This window comes from Vicugna pacos, chromosome 1 (assembly GCF_048564905.1).
Source record: "Vicugna pacos chromosome 1, VicPac4, whole genome shotgun sequence".
Classification (NCBI taxonomy): domain Eukaryota; kingdom Metazoa; phylum Chordata; class Mammalia; order Artiodactyla; family Camelidae; genus Vicugna; species Vicugna pacos.
Genome location: NC_132987.1, coordinates 122,541,383 through 122,561,115, shown reverse-complemented (window position 1 = coordinate 122,561,115; position 19,733 = coordinate 122,541,383). Strand labels below are relative to the sequence as shown.

Genomic DNA, 19,733 nt, shown 5'->3' with positions numbered 1-19,733 from the left:
AGAGTTTTCAAAAACTTTACAGTATTTTTGTAACCTAAAATTATTTCCATGTAAAAAGTTTTTAAAATTAGAAAGGCAAAAACAGGAAGTCTGACAGGACTCGGGGAGAGGGTGTAGTTTCCCACTTCTATACACATCCCCCCTCCCAGCCCCTCAGCCCGAGGGCAGGGTTTTTCTCGGTCCTACTCACCTGCCCCTGGAGGTGGCAGGGTGCGGGGACAGCTGTGGCTACCTCACTAGGCACGGGTTAGCAATGGAAGTGTGAGCATGTACTCCACAGATAATGAAGACTAACGTCTCTCATTTCCTCTGGTGTTGTGGGGGTCCGCTTTTCCTCCTGAGGCTGTCCTGCCTGAGTTTGTTTCCTGGGCTGTAGAAAACCCCTGTTCATGGATCCTGTGGGTTTTCCTAGGTTCTGGTCTCTCAATTCGAGGTTCAGCTTGGAGACAAGTAGACCCAAGGGTGTGACTGACATCTTCGAGGCATAATTTTGCATCCGTGCTGGGAAGCATGTATGATGAGCAAGGGAGGTGTACTTGTTTCCTGGAGCTGCTCTAACAAAGTGCCAAAAACTGAGCGGCTGAGAACAATGGAAGTGTATTGTCTCCCAGTTCTAGAGGCCAGAAGTCAGAAATTAGTGTGTCTGCCGGGCCCTGCTTCCTCTGAAGGCTCCAGGGGGGCTCCTTCCTGCCTCTCTGGCTTCTGGGGCTCCTGCATTCCTTGGCTTTTGGGCACAGCGCACCGGCATGTGGTGTCCTGCCCTGCAGCCCTGTCTTCACGAGCTCTTCCTGTCTGTCCCTCTGTGTGTTCTTGTTTTCTTGTAAGAACACCAGTCACTGGAGTTAGGGCCCACCCTGAACCACTGTTAACCTCACCCTAACTAATTACACCTGCAAAGACCTCATTTCCAAGCTAAGGTCACATTCTGAGGTTCTGGGTGGATGTGACTTTGGGGGGACACCACTGAACCCGCTACAGAAGGTGTAAGGGAGATAGGTACCAGTCACTGCCATCTAACGAGTGCCCAGTACGTGCCGCGGCTTTTCAGATGCCTTCATGAATCTTAAAAGAATCCTGCAAGGGAGGGGTGCTTTCTGCCCTTCTCTCCGTGAGCACATAGGCTTCCGGGTTACGCTCTTGCCCGGAGTCTGTAAGAGACGAGGTGGCAGAGACACCCAGCCCAGCCCGTGGGCCCGGCGCAGCTGGGGGCCAGGACCGCGTCCCAGGTGGCAGGTAGTCCGTCCGGGCAGCTCGCAGCCCAGCCCCGAGTGGAAGTTTGCGCCTGGTGTAGCCCTGGGGCCGCCTTCTTGAAATTCTTTTTTTTTTCCTAACACGTTTTATTGATTTATAATCATTTTACAATGTTGTGTCAAATTCCAGTGTAGAGCACAATTTTCCATTTAAACATGAACATGTATATATTCCTTGTCACATTTTTCTCTCTGTGAGCTACCATAAGATCTTGCATATATTTCCCTGTGCTGTACAGTATAATCTTGTTTATCTTTGAAATTCTTAATCCATTTTGAACAAGGGCCTGAAGAGTCATCTTCAACATACACGAGACAGCCTGTCCATCCTGACCCAGGCCCTCCCTCTCCCCAAACCCCACCCCGTCCCCCATGCCCCCTGCTGCTCAGAGCTGCTCCAAGCGCCAACACATTCACTTCCAGATTGTGTGTTTTCTCCCTCAATTTTTACTACTGAAAATCAAAGAAAATTAAGGAAATAAGAAAAGTTAAGGGAGGGACTGAATCAGTCTTATGACCTGAAGGAAAAATTTCTGCTGTATCTGTTCTTTATTTTCTGTGCGTAGGGTTTCTATGAATCACATGCTAATTGAATATCGTGTATAAATTATATGAGTCACACTTGATTGACAGTTTTGAAACTGCTTTTCAGTAACATACCTAACATTTTCCCACAATATCATTCACTTCTCAAGAATATGCAGTATTCTGAAATAAAAAAGCTGTGTGTTCTAAAAACAAAAAGTCCTTTAAATAAAACTTTGGAAGAACACAGAAAATCACAGAAAGCTGTGAAACACAAGGCCCCACCCCAGGGATGGCTGCTGTTCGCATCAGTGAGCATTCATCAGCCCCACAGGTGCCTGCGTCCCACTGAGCCCCAGCGACTTGGAATCTGCAGGGGAAAGGGCTGGGAACTTGGCGTTTCAGCCAGCAGCCAGTACAGCAAACATCAGGGTCCTGGGGGTCTATAAGCACCTCTTCCCAACCACACAGGGCTCCTCACTATGGGCAGAGGCTGGGCATTGAGGGGACTTCTCAATTCTGAGATGGACACTTTTATAGCAAAATCTTCTATCCACCCATGAATTTTCCTTAATATAAATTCCTGGCATCGACCGCGTTCATTGTGAAGTTTTATTTTTGATTTACACAAATGTGTAAGTGTAACTGAGCAGGACCCCGTGGGGCCTTCCCAGGAACAGACCCCACCCCCAGCCTTGTCCTCCGCCTGCCTCTCGTCTGTAGAAAACCTTCAGCCAAAGAATAAATGTAACCACAAAAGAGAGAAAATGAAGAAGCAAAGGAATGCAAACAAGACAAAATAATAGTTTAGCCATTAAACAAAGTCAGTGACCTTTAGCGCCTCCTCAAGGGCTACAGACAATACCCTCGGCTGTGTCCTGTGAGCTGCCTTACAGAGTCTGAAACCCCCACCCGGTGGATGAACTTACCTACACAATGATCAGACTGTAACTGTGACATAAGCTGCTCCTTCTTACACAGTTCTGAGAACTGGCCTCAAGGAAACGGGAACAAACCAACCCTGGAGCTGAAGATTAACTGTACTTAAAACAATCAAGATGTTGCTGACCAGACTGCAACCAATCCTGCAAGGGTTCAGGATGACTGTGAGAGCTGAATGTGCTGTTCTGCACGTAGCTCCGCCTGCACCGCCTGTGACCCTGGAAACTCCCCTTTAAAAGCTCCTGCCCCCGTTCAGCAAGGGGCACCTGGTTCTTTGGGACATGGGTCCATCTTCTCCCAGGATTGCTGGCTTCCTCAAAAAGCTGTCTTTCCTTTTATCCAGCACCTGTCTCTCAGTGTTGGATTCTTGAGTGACTAGTGGCCAAACCTGAGTTCGGTAACACAAGGAGCAATTATTTTTTCCCTTTTGAATCTTTTCGTGTATATATAATTATTGAAGTATAGCCAGTTTACATTGTTGTATCAACTTCTGGTATACAGTATAACGCTTCAGTCATACATGAACATACATAGATTCATCTTCATATTCTTTTTCACCATAAGTTATTATAAGTTATTGAACATAGTTAGGAGTCAAATATTTGTTTAGTGCCTCCTATGTGACAGGTACAGAGGCGGGGAACAAGCCCAGTGCTGCCTGTCTGCTGGGGACTTGGACAAGGGTCATTAGGAGACACAGAGAGAACAGGTGGGAGAGGTCAACAGGTGTACCCAGAGTTACCCGCCCCAACGTGGATCCTGGCTTTCCCTTCTGAGTCTTCTGATGTGTCTAAGCTTAGAAAACCCTTTGCCCACGTTAGTTTATAGCAACAGCCTTTCAAGATTGTGCATCTGTCTCCTCCTTTGACGCACCCCACTTTCTGCACTCCCCTCTGCCTTTTGGGGCGCTCCGGGCCGCCTCTGCTGGAGCTGGCCGCTTCGGGGTGAGAGCGCTGCCCGTCCTGCCTTCAGCAAGGCCAGGCAGCCAGGCCCGCGGTGGGCCCTGAGACTGTGCCCACGCACGGTGCCTATTTTCAGATCTAGCTCTACCGTTATTCCCCTTGCTACTGAAGATGAATAGGTAAACTTAACAAATGCTTAGTCATTTAAATTTTCATCTTTCTTTTTATTTTTCCCCCACCCCAATCCTGCACCAAAGAGTTTCTTAGGCTACAGTCTAATTAGCAACAAATTCTAATGACAGAATTTCTGCATGATGAAACACAAGCAACTGAACAGCACGGGGCACAGGGGTGCGAGTCACCCGCCTAAGCACACGAGCAGGGAGCGGACAAGCTGGGTCATGAGGGAGCAGAATGTGCTGCTTTGGCATGAGGACTATTTTGAGCTAAAGGCAATCAAGACCCAGGAGGCTCAGGAAAATGATCACCTCTTCCTTAACTGCCCGAAAGAATTTAGACAGGGTGCCTGGGCCAGAAAAAAAAACAGCTATTACTAGAGGTAACCTTTTTATCTGAAAGATGCATCTGCACAGTAGGGAAAAGATTCATTGCCAAGCTGCCCTGGTTACTGCCCTGCCAATGGCCCTCCTCCCCTCCAAGCCCCAGGCCCCCATCCTGTCCCTCAGCTCAGGACGGTGCGTCAGCCTCAACTGTCAGGTTCCTCCTTGGTCTCGTATCTGGGGCTCCTGGATGTAAGAAATCAACTTTGTTTTTCTCCTGTTAATCTGTCTTACATCAATTTAATTGTCAGTCCAGCCAAAGAATCTAGAAAGGAAGAAGGGAACATATTTCCACTTCTATAGCTGATTTGCTGCAGAAGAAAGGACCATGAAACACTGAGACAAAAACACCTTGGCTTCTGCTGACTCTGGGGAAGTCAGAGATCACAAGTGAAACTCCAAAACTGCGTGAATTTAAAAATTTGACCCTTCTGAACACAGATTTCAAATTGAAATGATGTTCCACACCCCTGAACGGCCCCCGCAGCTCCCACGAGAAGTCAGGATATTTGGTCTCTCCTCCGGCTCTAGTAAGAGGAAAAGCTGCAGCATCAAGGTGGGAGAGATGGGGGCAGGGGACAGCTCAGGGGCAGGGCGTGTGCTCAGCATGCACGAGGTCCTGAGTTCAATCCCCAGTACCTCCATTTGAAAAAAAAAAGGAATGAGAGATAAACGTTAGCATTTTCCAGGGCCTTTAGGTAGATAAGGCAGTACTAATGATGGGTTAGATTCATTTTAGCACAGTAATTATAGACAGTCATAGTAGTAACACTGTCAACTCCCCCTGGGGCTCAGACACTGTTCCAAACATTTTATACTCGTTTAGTGCTTAATTTAGGCACAGAGAGGTTCGGCAGTTAGTCCTATGCCACACAGCAGGTGCAAGGAAGGGCTGGATCAGCACAAAGCACTTGGCCTTCAGAGCCTTCGTGACAGCGTGAAAACATCTGTCTGGACCCAGACCCACAGCAGTGAAGCAATGCTGACTTCACGAAGCAGCGCGAGAGACTGAGGCCACAGACGGACAGTGGCCAGATCACACGCACGGGACAGGGGAAGTCCGACCCACGGCCTCCGCGAGAGCCAGCCAGGAGCCAGACTATAGCCTCTGCAGCCACTGGCCAGGACGGTCACAAGTCAGCCACGGCCGCCGGCTTCCCTAGGTTTGCCCCTCCCCTTCCTAACTCAGGACTCCCAGAGAAGGCCAAACGTGTGCCAGGAATCAGTCACACAGGATGCCCGCCCACAGCCTCCCCGGGCCACAGACCATCAGGGCACACCTGAGCCTTCCTTTTTTTCCGGTATAAGCCGTCCCCCCACTGCCTGCCTGGGCATCTCTGCCAAACCCAAGTGATGGTGGCAGGTGCCCTGCTACAGCCAGTGCTGAAGAAACAGCCTTTCCACAGGGGTTACCCTCCTGTTTGTAAAATGAGCACCTGCAGACCCAAGTCCAGCAGGGAAAGAGGGTCAGACATGAGGAGGCGCCTCAGGATAGCCCAGCTCCCGGAACTGCAGATGAGAAAAGCCACAGGACCACTTCCCTTGCCCTGGTTGGTCATAATTCTCTGATGCTGTTTTTGACACGGAGGTTTCCACTTTCATGGGGTCAAATCTGTGACCCCTTCATTCAGTTGTGAAATGGGAGTCTTGAAATCGTGTCCCATGACTGGTTTATAATGAAAACTAATGCTCAGGAGTCTATTCTTGTCTTTCTTATCTTACTTTCTGTTCCCTTTTGTCCTAGCCCGTACCCGTTTGACCACATTTTTGCCTCATCAATAAGGACCAGTGACAGTCAGGGGCCTGGAGCCACAGCATCCCAGTAAGCAGTAAGTACCATCGCTCTTCTGAGTCTTCCAGGGGAGAGATGACCTTTACAGATTATGGTGACACAGACCCCCGGGGGCACAAACCTCCAGACCTTAACACATAGACCACAGACGATTAAGATGATTAACCCCAGTGGAGAAAAGGGAGCCCTCCTATGCTGATGGTGGGAATGTACTTTGGTGCAGCCATTGTGGAAAACAGTATGGAGATTCCTCAGAAGACTAAAAATAGACTTACCATAGGATCCGGCAATCCCCCTCCTAGGCATATATCCAGAGGGAACCTTAATTCAAAAAGACGCCTGTACCCCAGTGTTCATAGCAGCACTATTTACAGTAGCCAAGACATGGAAACAACCTCAGTGTTCATTGAGAGATGACTGGATACAGCAGATGTGGTAAATTTATACAATGGACTACTACTCAGCCATAAAAATACTAAAATAATGCCATTTGCAGCAACATGGATGGCCCTGGAGAATGTCATTCTAAGTGAAGTAAGCCAGGAAGAGAAAGAAAAATACCATATGATACCACTTATATGTGGAATCTTAAAAAAAAAAGACAAGTGAACTTATATATAAAACAAGAACAGACTCACAGACACAGAAAACAAACTTTTGGTTACCAGGGGGAAGGCGGTGAGAAAGGATAAACTGGGATTTTGAGATTTGTAGATATTGACTGGTATATATAAAATAAACAAGGGCATACTGTACAGCACAGGGAACTATATTCAATATTTTGTAGTAGCTTACAGTGAAAAAGAATATGAAAATGAATAGATGTATGTTCACATATGACTGAAACATCGTGCTGTACGCCAGAAATTGACACCACACTGTAAACTGACTATACTTCAATTGAAAAAAAAAGATGATTAACCCCAGCTCCTCTGTTCTTCCCCTTTGAAAACCACTAACTCAGAGACCAAGCTGCAGTGGGCGTGAGGTTTCTCTCCAACTCCCTTGCTTGGACCCCTGCAGTAAACCCTCACTCTGCTGCAAATCTCCTCTGTCAGTTTGGCTTTCTGCGCCCTGGGCCTTAGCTGGGTGTCAGTATCTCCTCCCTCCTCCCCAGAGCTCAGTGACACAGGATCCCCCATGCTTCCCTGAAGTTACAGACCAGGCTCTGCCCTGGCAGCTACCACAAAGGCTCCCCGCCCCACACACCTGTTCCCAGGCCACTCGCACTGGGGCTAGGCGCTGGGCCCACCAGGAGCCCGGGCTGGGCCGGTTCCTGCAGAGTCAGTCCCCAGTGATGGGATGGCCCAGCACCCACTGAGGTGCAGCCCTGCAGGGAGAAGAGGCAGGTGGGTCTTTCTGAAAGGCCAGGCCTGTCCAGACGGCTACCAGCACAGGCCCTGACCTGCCCCAAATAAAGCAGGGGACCTTCCCTTACCGGGGTGTTGGAAGTAATCTAAATCCTAAACCAAATCCCAGCAGAACAAAGCCCTTTACTAATGCCCTTGCTCTAACCCCCACCCCAGCCTGGGGCCTGTGAGTCATCCTCCCCATCACTGGACTCCTTTGTGCCACCCCTGTCCACCCACGTCTGCCCGTCACTGTGTCCCTGTCACATGCTCCTGCTGTCCACAGCAGCCCACACAACACCCCACACAAAGAGCGAGGCCCTGGGGGCCCCAGCCCTCCTCCTCCAGGTCCTCCCGGCCCCGGCTGGGCGGGGGCTTCTCTCCCCTCCACCCTCGGCAGCTCTCAGGTCCAGCTCCCCGCTCCTCTCTGGACCACAGACGTCTCGGTCATTTCAGGACCTACTACTGTCCATCGCACGCACTGGGTCAAACTGTGGGGACCTGGAGATAGAGGGCCCTGGGGGCCAGGCTAGCCCACCTCCACCCCGCATCCTGCCCCGCACCGGGCGGGCACCTGCGATACTCCCTGCAGAGCAGTGCCCACCCCCGCGGGGCCTGGACCACTCCCTCTCCAGGGAGCCTGGCGGCCGCGCCCCCTCCACCCACGTCCTGCAGGCCCGCCCCCACCCCCGCCCTCTGACTCAGACGCCAGGGGAGGATGATACCAAAGCCCGGGTGGGGGAATGGCCCTGCAGCCCACGACCCTTGGTCCCGAGAGGGTGCCCGCGGGGGTCCCAGGTTGCGGCCGTGGTCCTGACGCCCAGCGCATCGCGACCCGGACGCCCCGCGCCGCATTCTCGCCCCGACGCCCCGCGCCGCAGTCCCGACCTAGGATCAACCCCCCACCGCCGCTCGCCATGGTTCCGCCCGCGTGTCACGTGACCGCCGCGCCAAGTCCAGGTGCTCGGCGTCCGTCCGCCACTCCCGCGAGTGTCCGCCGCTCCTGTGTGCCCGCTGCTCCTTCGGGACCGCCGCCCAGTGACCGCTGCCGAGATGATGTGCGGTGCGCCCTCCGCCACGCAGCCGGCCACGGCCGAGATCCAGGCCGTCGCCGACCAGGTCAGGGCTGCAGGGGGCAGATGGGGTCCCGGGGGCCGGGGTCGTGCGCCGGCATCGCCGCTGGGACGGAGGAGGTGCGCCCCTGCGCATCCTGCCGAGGGCCGGGCGGGGCGCTGGACCGATGCCCCTCTGCGCCGCCGAAGCGCGCTCGGGGGTGTCTACAGGCGAGGGGACGCGATGTGACGGTTGGGGAAAGGCAGTCAGCAAACGGTGCAGCGGGTGGGGTAAAAAGTCACCATGAGTGAGTCTGGGGACAGGGTACCCAGGCTTCCCAGGTTTATACTGTTATTCTAGTACTTTGTGTAAGTTTGAAATGATCTCCAAATTAAATATATCGAAACAGAAACCAGGCCGGGTTGCAGAGGCAGAGCCGACTTCAGACCCTGGGCAGCTAGCTGCCCCCGCATGGCTTTCCCAAGAAGCCACCTGCACCCAGGGACCTGGCGTGGGTGGGATGGGCACCCAAGGACCTGCTGTGGGTGGGATGGGTCGGGCCTGCCCTTGTGTGTCAGCAAAGTCAGCGCACCAGCAGCCTTGGGCTCTGATAAGAAAAGTAAGACAAACTTGTCTTTTAATTTTCGTAAACTTAACTTTCATAAACCCGAGGGCGTGAGAAGCCCCATGCCCTCTCTCCTGTGGTTTTGACGTTTGCAGGCAGTAAGGAGTGGTGGTGAGTCAGTCTCATGAGACCTTGGAAAATGAGGAATTTGCAGGGACTCCAGTGTGAGCCAGGCCAGGAGGTGGTTCCTGGCCCTTCCCCACAGCCACACGGGGCCCAGCCTCCCCACTGCTTCCTGGTTCTCCCCGCTTGTCACGTGAGCTTGGAAGGCGTGTAAGCTCACTCGGGAGAGAAGAGTTGCTGTCTCAAAGATCTCTTGAATGATTCGGTGTCGATTACTTGAAAGTCTTGAGAGTCGTTGCTACTGGGAGGAACTCTGAGGCAGGAATGAGGGGGCTGCCCGTGTGCTGGGTGGTCTCCTAGAGGGGCAGGGGCACCGTCTGTGGCCCTCTGTACTGACTGCTTTCGGGAGCATCCTGGGCTGCAGAGGAGAACAGAGGCCAGAGACTGACCACTGGCCAGAAGGACATCAAAGTGGTGCATTCCGTCCCCACCTCCTGGAGTCGTCCTGTGCCTTCCCTGGCCCTCTGTGCCACCTGGGCTCAGAACTGGCAGTTTCCTAACGACCCTGGGCCTTCTGTGCTTCCCTTGGCTGCGGCCCAGCCCATCTTTCTCCTGGTCAGAGACAGTGTCAGCGCTGCATGCAGCCAGCGGCCTGGCCAGACATTCGAGGCCTCCACGTTGCCTGTTCCACCACCTCCATTTGGGTTTTCTCACCAGTCCTTGCAAACATCAGGGGATCCCCTGCCTCCACTCCTGAAAAGGGCAAAGAAAGAGGCAATTCCTTCCCAGACTGCGGGCGGGTTTGTGGGAGTCGCTCACCCCTGGTCTGGTGGACTGTCTGCAGGGTCAGTTCCCTGCAGAGGAAGCCTGGCATCTTGCAGGAGGAAGGGCGTTACAGGGAGGTATTCAGACGCAGATGGGCCCTGGCCTGGGGGCACACGCACACATCCCTGTGGCAGCCGCACTGAGACGGCAGAGGTGCAGCGGGACCTGCCTTCCTGTGCCTGCCCCTCCCTCCTGCCCTGTCTGTCCACCATGACACCAGGGAGCGCCCCTCCCTGGAGGCGCTGGAAGGCCACGCAGCCTTTGCCACAGTGACTGACTTGTGCGAGTGACTGTGATCCCGTCTCCCAGTCAGCTCTGGTGCCTGCAGTAACCCAGGCAGCAGCCAGCGCACTTTCAACCAGATGAGATTCTGAGCTGGAAACAAAACCAGCCTGCTCTCCCCTTCCTCCAGAAAGATGCTCAGTTCCTGAGAGGCCAAGACCCCGGAAACCAGGTCTGGTCCAGAAGTGTGATCACTGTCTGACACTTAAGGTCAGGATCAGCCGTGGCTGAAGGCGCTGCGTCCTAGAGAAATCACCTAAAAATGCGTCCTGCTGCATCAGTAAAGCTGCTGCGTTGTCTGTCACAGAAGAAACTGGGACTGCTTAAGAGAATTAAGGTGCCCCCTAGAAGATGGAAGATCAAATTTAACATTGAATTTAGTTTAACATTTTTAAATGTTCTCGTTTTAATTTTAAAAGAGAAATTTAAAACCTGTATATGGGGAGGGAAGGGTATAGCTCAAGTGGTGCACAGGCTTAGCCTGCCGGAGGTCCTGGGTTCGATCCCCAGTACCTCCATTAAAAAAAAAATTAAATAAATAGACTTAATTACCTCCCCCTCCCCCCATAAAAACTATATAGGAGCTTTCAAGTGAGCTGCTCATTAAGTAAGAAGGAAAGCAGGGTATGAGCTTGTCTATAGTGTCGTGACAACAGTGTGAAACCCTCCTGTGCTGGGAAGAGGAAGGACAGCGATGTGGGGAAATAGCACCGCTGAGACCTCAGTGGAATCGAGGCGCTGTTTGCTGTACCTTGTCATCAGTGCGCAGCTCATGTCTCTGCTCGGTTGTGACACTCGCGTCATAGAAAGTCCGTACAGGGTGCGTGTTAGAACCCAGCCCATCGCGCGTGGCAGAGATCGGCTCGTGTGTGAGTCCCTCGGGCAGGAGCGAGGCCGCCACGTCTCCCTGTGCTCCCGCCCCCCAGGTGAAGGCACAGCTGGAGGAGAAGGAGAAGAAGAAGTTCTCCCTGTTTAAGGCTGTGGAGTTCAAGAGCCAGGTGGTCGCCGGCAGGAATTTCTTCATCAAGGTGGGTGTCAGCCTCACAGGGGGGTCTGGCCCGAGGTGGGGGCTCGTGGGTGCCAGGGCAGGGGTGCTAAGGGGGGTCCTGTGGCAGCCCCCAGCATCAGGGAGTCATGGCCCTTTAATGAGTGTGTGCGTGCACTCCGGCCTCCTTGAAGGAGAGGACTGAGCTTTGGGGGGACTCAGGGTTCTGATGGGGTGATTGTGGGGTGTCGGGTGCTGACTGGGGCCGCGAGGAAGGAGGAAGGTGGGGGTGGCATCTGCCCCGTCCCCGGGGACCTGAAGGGGCACGGCTTCCAGGCGTCCAGGGTCTTTGTCCGAGCCCAGTCCAGTGGAGCAGGGAACTTGGGGTCTGAGGCTGCGCCTAACGCCTCCCTCGACTCTCCTTCAGGTTCAGGTTGACGATGAGGAGTTCGTGCACCTTCGAGTATTTGAGAGCCTCCCACACGAAAACAAGCCCCCGGCCTTGGCCAGCTACCAGACCAACAAAGCCAGGCACGACGAGCTGGCCTACTTCTAGTCCCAGATTCTGACAGCCTGCCACCTGCTGGCCCTCTCCTCTGCGGGCGGGCGTGTGCCTGGGCCGCTGCCCCTCGGGGTGGGGGCGGGCTGCCCCTGGGCCTCTGTTCCTAACTCCATCGTGTGCTTTTTCCTGCCAGTCAATGATCTTAACTAAATTGCTTTCAAGGAGAGCTTGTGTTACCTTCAAATATATATATTTTCAGTCTTTATGAGCGTCCTCTGTTTGGGTTTTTTCATTCATCAAAAGCCATCATCACCATATAGAAGTGTCCCGAGGTGAGAGCTGTCCTGGGGGAGTCCCTGCTGGGCCCCGTGCAGCCTGAGGTGCTGCGCCCCGGGGGCTGCCCGACGTCACAGCGGGTGGGATCCCTGGAGCTGGAGTTCTAACCACAGCTCCACATGCTGTCACTGCGACTCCTGTCTCCAGGCCTCTGCTTCCCCCCATAAAATAAACAGGCTTTGAGTAAATCTGATTCTCGAACATTCGCTCTCGTCGCAGTCGGACACACTGACACATTTCTCCATCCAGTAGAGGCACAGGCAAGCCTGCAGGTGACACAGGCGTCCTCGCTGCGCTGACCAGTGCGGGCTGCCCGAGCTCAGAAGCCGGGGCGTCGGCGAAGCAGGCCTGTTCCCGTGCTCGCTGGCCTCGGCGCGTCCCTGCCCTCGGCGCGTCCCTGCCCATTCGCAGAGTCAGCGCGGTGGTGGCTTTGCCGTGTGTCTGTGAGGTGGGTTAAGAAGGAGTGCGCCTAGTGGGAAGAGTGAAGACTGCGAGGTCTCTCTGTGGTCCAGGGTCCTGGTAGGGCCGTCCCCGCGCTTGGCCAGAGCCTCTCGCCTTCCTGAGTCCCGCTGGGCCGCTGGACTTCGTGCCAGGCGGGGCCGTGCAGGTCGTGCGGGCAGCAAACAGACCTTTGAAAGCGAGCAAGAAGACGCTGGGTCATGAGCAGTGTGTGTCCTGTTCTCTTTCCACGAACTGTAAGAGTAGAAAACTTCCAAAAAATAGAAACCTTAAAAACAGAATAGAAAACGTCCTTAATGTGCTCTTGGTCTTGGAAAGCAAGAGCAAGCGAGCGATTTCGCACTGAGAGGCTGACCCGATAGACTTCCCTCCGGGAGCTCCCAGTGCCGGTGGCAGGGAGGTGCCCCTCGGGTGCAGCCGCTGGCGGGGAGCGGGGACGGAGGGCAGATCTCACCAACAGGGACAGTGACCGCTCAGTGGGTGCAGGTGTTTCCTCAGGTGATGGTGCATTTTTGAAACCACGGGTGGCGGTGCACAACGTCGTGAAGGCCCTCAATGCCAGGGGCTGTGCTCTTTGCAGTGGTGGCGTGCCCGCTGTGTGCACTTGGCCTCGGCGGAGCGCGTCTCAGCAGGACGGCGCGGCGCCTCAGCCCCTCTGCTCTTCCTCCTCTGCGCTCTTACCCGCAGCAGCGCTCACCTTTGCGGCCTTTAAGGGTTGAATGGCCAAGGATCACACATTTGAAGGGCTGCCTGCCCACTGGCCCCCAGGCCCCGGGTCTGCATGTGTCCCTGAGCTCTCTGAGAAGGAGAGGGAATTACCCAGACCAGTGCCCAGCTGGCCGCGGAGGTGGCGGCTTCTGGGGGCTGGAGGTGTGCCAAGAGGGTTTCTGGGGCGCGGGCAGGACGGGCTTTTCCAGGGCAGACAGACCAGGGGCTCGGCCAGGGCACTCGGGGACCTTGCCTGCGGCCAGCTGTGCAGCCCTGGGCGGTGTAGCCCCGAGGGGACCAGTAGCAGCAGAGATTGAAGGGGAACAGGGCTTGGGGGCTGTGCGGTCTGGCCACCTCCCTGGGTAGAGAGGCTGCGGCTGCGTGTGGGAGACGGGGACGGAGGTGCCACTTCAGCAGGGCTCTGCAGGTCTGGCCCCGCTGTGTCACAGGCCTCAGGAGCCTTGAAACTCGGTAGATTCTGTTGGTCTGAGTGAGCCCACAACTGCCGCCAGTGAAGCTCCCTGGGGGTCCTGAAGGCAGCAGGGTTGAGACCAGCGGGTAAGCCCTGGAGGACGAGGACGCGGGCAGGTTGTAGCTGCACACCTGCAGACGGCGGGGAGCCAGGCTGCGGCCCCACCCATCTGCTCTGGGCCAGCGGCAAGTCCGTGCTTCGGGGAGCCCCTCTGCTGACCTGGGGCAGCTCCGGGGTCCCGCCAGAGCAGCAGCTCTACACGCGGTGAGCCCTGGGGCTGCCATAACAAACCACCACGGACCACCACAGACCGGGGGCTTGTGGCGGGAGACAGCTTTGCTCACAGTTCTGGAGGCCAGGAGCTGGAAACAGAGCTGTCGCAGGCCGCGTTCCCTCCGCAGGCTAGCGGGGAGGCCCCTTCCTGCCTCTTCGGGCTCCCGCGTCTCTCCAATCTCTGCCCCCATCTCCACGTGACCCTCCTCCTGGGTTTGGGTGGCTCCAGTCTTGCTCTTACAAAGACACCAGTCGTGTCTGACTCAGGGCCTGCCCGGCCCCAGGAGGGCCTCCCCTAACCGGTCCCTTCTGCAAAGATCTTATTTCCAAATAAGGCCACATCCACAGGTGCTGGGGTCAGGACACAGACAGGGTGTTTGGGGGACACAATTCAACAACGACCTAAGTCACGCTGAGTGGCCTGTATCCATATTAGCCTCCTACTGCAGCTAATGCACCGTGCCCCCCACCCCCACCCCCGAGACCCCGCCCACCTGGCGCCCCCCACGGCCACCTGCACACACAAGCTGGTCCTGGGCGTGCAGGACGTTCCTTCCAGCGCAGGCCTGTGTCTCCCCCCCTTGCTGGGCCGGGACCTGGCTGTGACCAGAGGTGGCGGAGGCACGTCGGGAGGGAGCAAGTGTCAGCCTGTGAGGAGCGGATTCAGGCGTCTGGCTGCTGCTCGGTCTCGCGGGGCGGGAGCTGCTCTCCTTCAGCAGAAGCAAGGGCGGTGGGCGGTGCCACCTCGGGCATCAAGGGAGTCAGGGCTTCGAGGACCTCAGACTTGACCTTCCCACACCCCATGCCAGGCCTCCGGGCCCTAGGTCCCTCGGCCTGTGGCTGCACCACTCCACCTCTGCCTCTGTCGTCACGGGTCTGTGTTCCTCTCCATCTTTCCAGGACACCAGCCATCGGATTTAGGGCCACACTCATGCCGTGTGACCTCCTTTTCACTAGGACATCTGCAAAGACTCTTGTTTCCAAACAAAGTCATCTTCTGAGGTTCTGCTGCCCCTGACTTGCTGGAAGACACTGTTGAATTTGGGGGAGACACCTGTCAAAGCTAAATTTAGCATCCTTTTCAAGGGTGCGACCTTTGTAACCAAACCCTGAATTCTACCCTCACCGTGGGCAAATGATGTGGAGTGTGAATTCTATCTCAATAAAGCTTCAGGAGGGACGGGAGGGACAGGAAAGGGACGGGTGCCTACTGTCCTCCCCCTCCCCCTTCCCTGACTCAGGCTGCAGTGTGGACTTGATAGTTAGCCACCTCCAAGGTCACAGACGTGGATGAGGGCCACAGTCCCGGGAAGGCAGAGCCACAAGGCCGAAGGGGCCCAGACTAGCCTTCCGCAGATTGAGACTCTGCTGCTGGGGCCAGCCCGAGTCTGCCCCCACGGGGACCTTCTTCACTGCCGTAACTGAGGCAGAATTCCAGATGGGATGAGGCTGTGTGGCTGTGATCCCAGAGGCCTCTGGAAAGTTCCAGGCAATGAACACAGGCCAGGCCCTGAAGGACCCCAGCCTGTGCACGCTGAGCTGAATGGGTCTCGAACAAGGTCCTCCATGTGCTCACTTCCCTGTTCTGAAATTGGAGCGACAGAGGAAGATCAGCATGAACTCTGTACCAGGATGACACGCAAATCGTGAAGCGTTCCAGATTTTTATCAACTATCCTCCAATCAGTCAATCAATCAAACATCATATACATCTTTTTTTAAAAAAGTCTCCAGGGACAGAAGGCAGAGGTGCCAGGCAAACCTGTAAGGTCAGCCCAGCTCAGCAGTCGCTGTGAAGGTGTGCGTGGAGCACCACGGGCAGAGGAAGGACTCCAAGGCAGAGCTGCGGGGCTAGCAGAGTCATGGCTGGACCCTGATGGCAGTGCCTCCTGGCCCCCCGTGGGTCGCCCCCTTTCGGTCAGGACAGCCACACCTGCCTGGGAGGGGACCCGATCGCCACACCGCCAAGCCCTGCAGCTGCCATCAGCCCCCTCCCGGGCTCGGCCCTGACCCCGCAGAACCCGCGCCTCAGCAGCTCCGTCCACCAGCCTCCCCTCCGCTGGCCAGAACTCCCCGGGCGCGTGTTCTCTCTTGAACGGCCTTTGCCACGCGGTCGGTGCCCGGGTGACGAGGGCGGTAAAGCCTTGGCACGTGCTTACTCTCTGTCTGTCTGACAGCTGTGCTTTCTAACGTTTTGAAAAATGTACTTGGATAAAAAACAAGTGTTGAGAGTCCACTTGGAGGCTCTGCCACAGAAGTGGTCAGATGGAGTTTCAGCCCTATTGGCTCTGCTTCAATCTTTATATATTTTCATGGTCCTTTAACATTCTTTCAGAAAAGTGCACAAAAGATGAACATGTCATTGTGACTCAAACACTGGCATAACCATCTCTTCAGCTGAGAAACAATACTGCTGGTTTCTGGGTCTCTGGAAGGTTCCTTCCTTCCTGGAGATAACGGCTGCCCTGACCCCTGTCACAGCTGGTTCCTCAATTTTCTCTGATTTTGCCCAGAAAAATGCTATTGACTTTGGCTCCTCTTCAGAGGTCTATCAGTGGATTCGCACCGCATGTGGTCTTTTGGCTCAGCCTGTGTGCGGTGGCCCCACACCGTCATGTGTGGGTGCAGTTCTCTGCCAAGCGTGGCTGGCAGCGTCCCCCTCACTGAATGCACGTGTCCACTCTACTGGTGATGGACACAGGCTGTATGTCCAGTGTGGGACCAACATTGTCAGCATGCTGTGGACGTTTGAGCATCTCTCTTGTTCTCCGGGGTGTGTTCCTGGGAATCCCACTGCTGCGCCCAGAGCTGCAAGAATCCACCACTTCCCTGGAGGACGCCAACTGTTGTCCAAAGTGGGGGTAATGATGTGTGTTCTCTCCGCATCGGACCGGAACTGCCGCCTTACATGCTCGCCAGTCTGGTGTGCGGTGGAATCCAATACTGACTTTAGTTTGACCCCTCCGATTACAAACAGCGTTAAATATTTTTTCATGCGTCTCTTGGACGTTTGAATTTCTTCTTTTACAAAGAGTCTCTTCAATCCTCTTGCTCATTTTTCTGTTAGGTAGTGTCTACCTTTTCCTTGTAGAAATTTCTTAAATTCCGGGCGCTAATCCCATCAGTCTAATGTGTCAGAACTATCCCCTCCTACTCTGTGGTTTTGCTTTTCTTTTCTTTCCCGATTTTTTTGTAGGGGAGGTAATTAGGTTGGTTTGTTTGTTTGTTTAATGGAGGTTCTGAGGACTGAACCCAGGACCTCGTGCATGCTACTGCCCTCCACCGCTGAGCTATACCCTCCCCACCTTATTCTTTTTCTCTAAGGTACAGCTTTCGAGGTCTGGTTACCCACTGTGAAATGCTGTGTTCAGTTTGACAAATTTTGAAAAACCTACGTAGCCAACACCTCCACCAACGTGCAGATGCTCCCTCGTGCCCGGCTGGTCGTTCCCTCTCCCTCCCGGGGGGGCCCTTCTCATTCCTGTCCCCGTGGGTGAATGTCACCTGCTCTCAAATCATGCCTTGGTGCACTCGTGTTCCTGGCTTCTTTTGCTCAGGGTAAGGTTTTCGAGGGTCGTTGTGTTGCTATGTGTTTCAGTTACGTTTGTTCTTTGTTAAAGCAGAGTAGCTTTTCAGTCTACGGCTGTACCAACGTCTGTTTATCCATTCTCACGTGGACTCTGATAAACGTGCTTTTGATTGCAGTGTAGTTGGTTTACAATGCTGTGTTAATTTCTGGTGTTCAGCAGAGTGATTCCGTTTTATATATGTATATACGTATATACTTATGTTTTTCTTTTAATGTTCTTTTCCACTAGGGGCCATTACGAGGCACTGAGTGCAGCTCCCTGTGCGGCACAGTGGGACCTTGCTGTTCATCTGCGTTATGCATAGTGCGTCTCTCTAAATCCCAACTGAGCACCATGCTAGTGTTCATCAGTACCTTCCTTTACGGCCGGTGCTTGTGTGTTCACTTAAGCAACCTCTCCGTACTCTGAGACCATGACTGTAATCTCCCATACCATTGCCAAAAGCTTTATAGTCGTCCCTTTCACAGGTACGTCTGTAATTCACCTGAGGCTGATTTTTCAGGTCCCAGATGAGACGACGGTCAAGGAGCATTTTCTGCAGTCACCCTCTTCTGCCAGCACCACGTGTGTAAAAGCCTGCGCGCAGGCCACGCTGCCCGCAAGCTGGCACCAGACGGCCTGTTCGGGGCTGTCCTCTTTTGGCGTTTGTTCATCTGGCTGTTCCTCCAACTGTCTCAGTTGCCGTATTTCATCAATTCTAAGATGCAACCGTCTTCCCCACAATGTTATGTTATCTCTGAAACTGGGTTGGTCTTATCATCAATGGTGTCTTGGATCCAGCGAAATATGGCCCTTTTAACTTGAGACTGGGTAGATCAAGGTCCTCCCAAGCTGTCCTTCTGGGCGAGCATCTTGGATGTGTAACATCGTGTGAAAAGCTGACACGCGTCCACAGCAGGGATAAAAGGTTAACACCTCTAACACACAAAGAACTCTTACAAGGGGGGAGAAGAGGATGGAAGACAATTCGACAGAATATTAACACTTGCACTGAACTCTCTTACCGAGCGAGGAGCACAGTGGGCCGCGCCGAGGGCCCACCTCCGTCCTGGTCGCCCGGCATCCGCTGGCAAGCGTGCTCACCGCCCGGGGCCGGCTCTGGAGAAACACCTGCCTGCGACCCGCAGAAGGGTGCCGCCCCGGCAGGAGCGCGGGCGACGCGCCCTCCAGCTGGCACCCCACCGCACACTGGTGGGTACCCTGGTCCCTGGTCCTTTGTGCCCCTGATGTGACTGCAAGCGCCGTGTCTGCAGTGCCCGGCACCTGCCAGGTAGCTGACAGGCGGAAGAGGGCAGAATCTCTCATGCAGTTCAGGGCTCCACCTACCACGTGCTCCCAGCTCGCCTCTGGCAGCCCCGCAACTGCACCTCGGACCTGCCCCTGGGCCCTGCCACAGCAGCTCCAGTGCTGGCGTCCCACCCAGCGGGACCCACCCTCAAAAGCCCAGAGGGGCATGCACCCCCGGGGTGAACTTTGACCAGGGTTGGAGGAGGTGGGAGGGAGCAGCTGATGCAGAAGTCCCCGCGGGCCCTGCAGATGACCCCATGTGACCCAGCTGCCCAGCGGGTCTCCAGGCCAGTGGCCAGACACACATTGCCTGGCACACTCTCTCCCTCTCCTGTCCTCTGCCCTTTTCTGTCCTCACCCAGCACCCTGAGAGGCACCTCCCTCCTTAACACTGGAGATCCAGAAAGGTGCCCAAAGCTGGGCTCGCTCCACCCACCCACCATGGGGTTGAATAGCCCGCCCTCACTTCGTGTCCCAGTGCCCGAACCTGGGACTGTCGCCTAACACAGCAGAAGGGACTTTGCATGTACAATTAAGCTAAGGGCCTTGAGATGGGGAGATGGTCCCGGAGTAGCCAGCTGGGCCCAGTGTCATCGCAGGGTCCCTATGAGAGGCAGGCAGGAGGGTGCATGTCAGGGAGACCAAGGAGGCCTCACTGCTGCTTTGAAGAGGAAGGAGGGGTCGTGGGCCAAGGAACACAGGCGCCTCTGGGAGCAGGAAAAGGCAGGGAAGAGACTGTCCCTGGAGACCCCAGAAGGACCCACTCTGCCCATCCACTTTTTTTTACTGAGGTCTTGGTGTGCAGCGTTACGTAAGTTTCAGGTACTCAACAGTGACTCGCAGCTCTTAAGCCAAACTCCACTTACATTATCCTAAGACACCGGCTGTATTCCCCGTGCTGCACCATGTCTCCTTGTAGCTTATTTCGGGCAGAACAGTTGGTACATCTCAATC

The 19,733-nt window shown here is 54.8% G+C and overlaps 1 protein-coding gene and 1 non-coding gene across 2 annotated transcripts; both read left to right on the top strand.

The window, feature by feature from the left end:
• Positions 1–8,281: 8,281 nt before the first annotated feature.
• CSTB (cystatin B) lies at positions 8,282–11,918 on the top strand. The gene is made up of 3 exons (XM_072970002.1): positions 8,282–8,439; positions 11,095–11,196; positions 11,581–11,918. Exons 1-3 carry the CDS (start codon positions 8,374–8,376, stop codon positions 11,707–11,709), a joined length of 297 nt encoding a protein of 98 aa, XP_072826103.1. The 5' UTR covers positions 8,282–8,373; the 3' UTR covers positions 11,710–11,918.
• A 3,543-nt stretch (positions 11,919–15,461) lies between these two features.
• LOC140699318 (U6 spliceosomal RNA) lies at positions 15,462–15,569 on the top strand. The gene has a single exon (XR_012077379.1). It is a non-coding gene; the product is annotated as a U6 spliceosomal RNA (small nuclear RNA).
• The last annotated feature ends 4,164 nt before the right edge of the window (positions 15,570–19,733 follow it).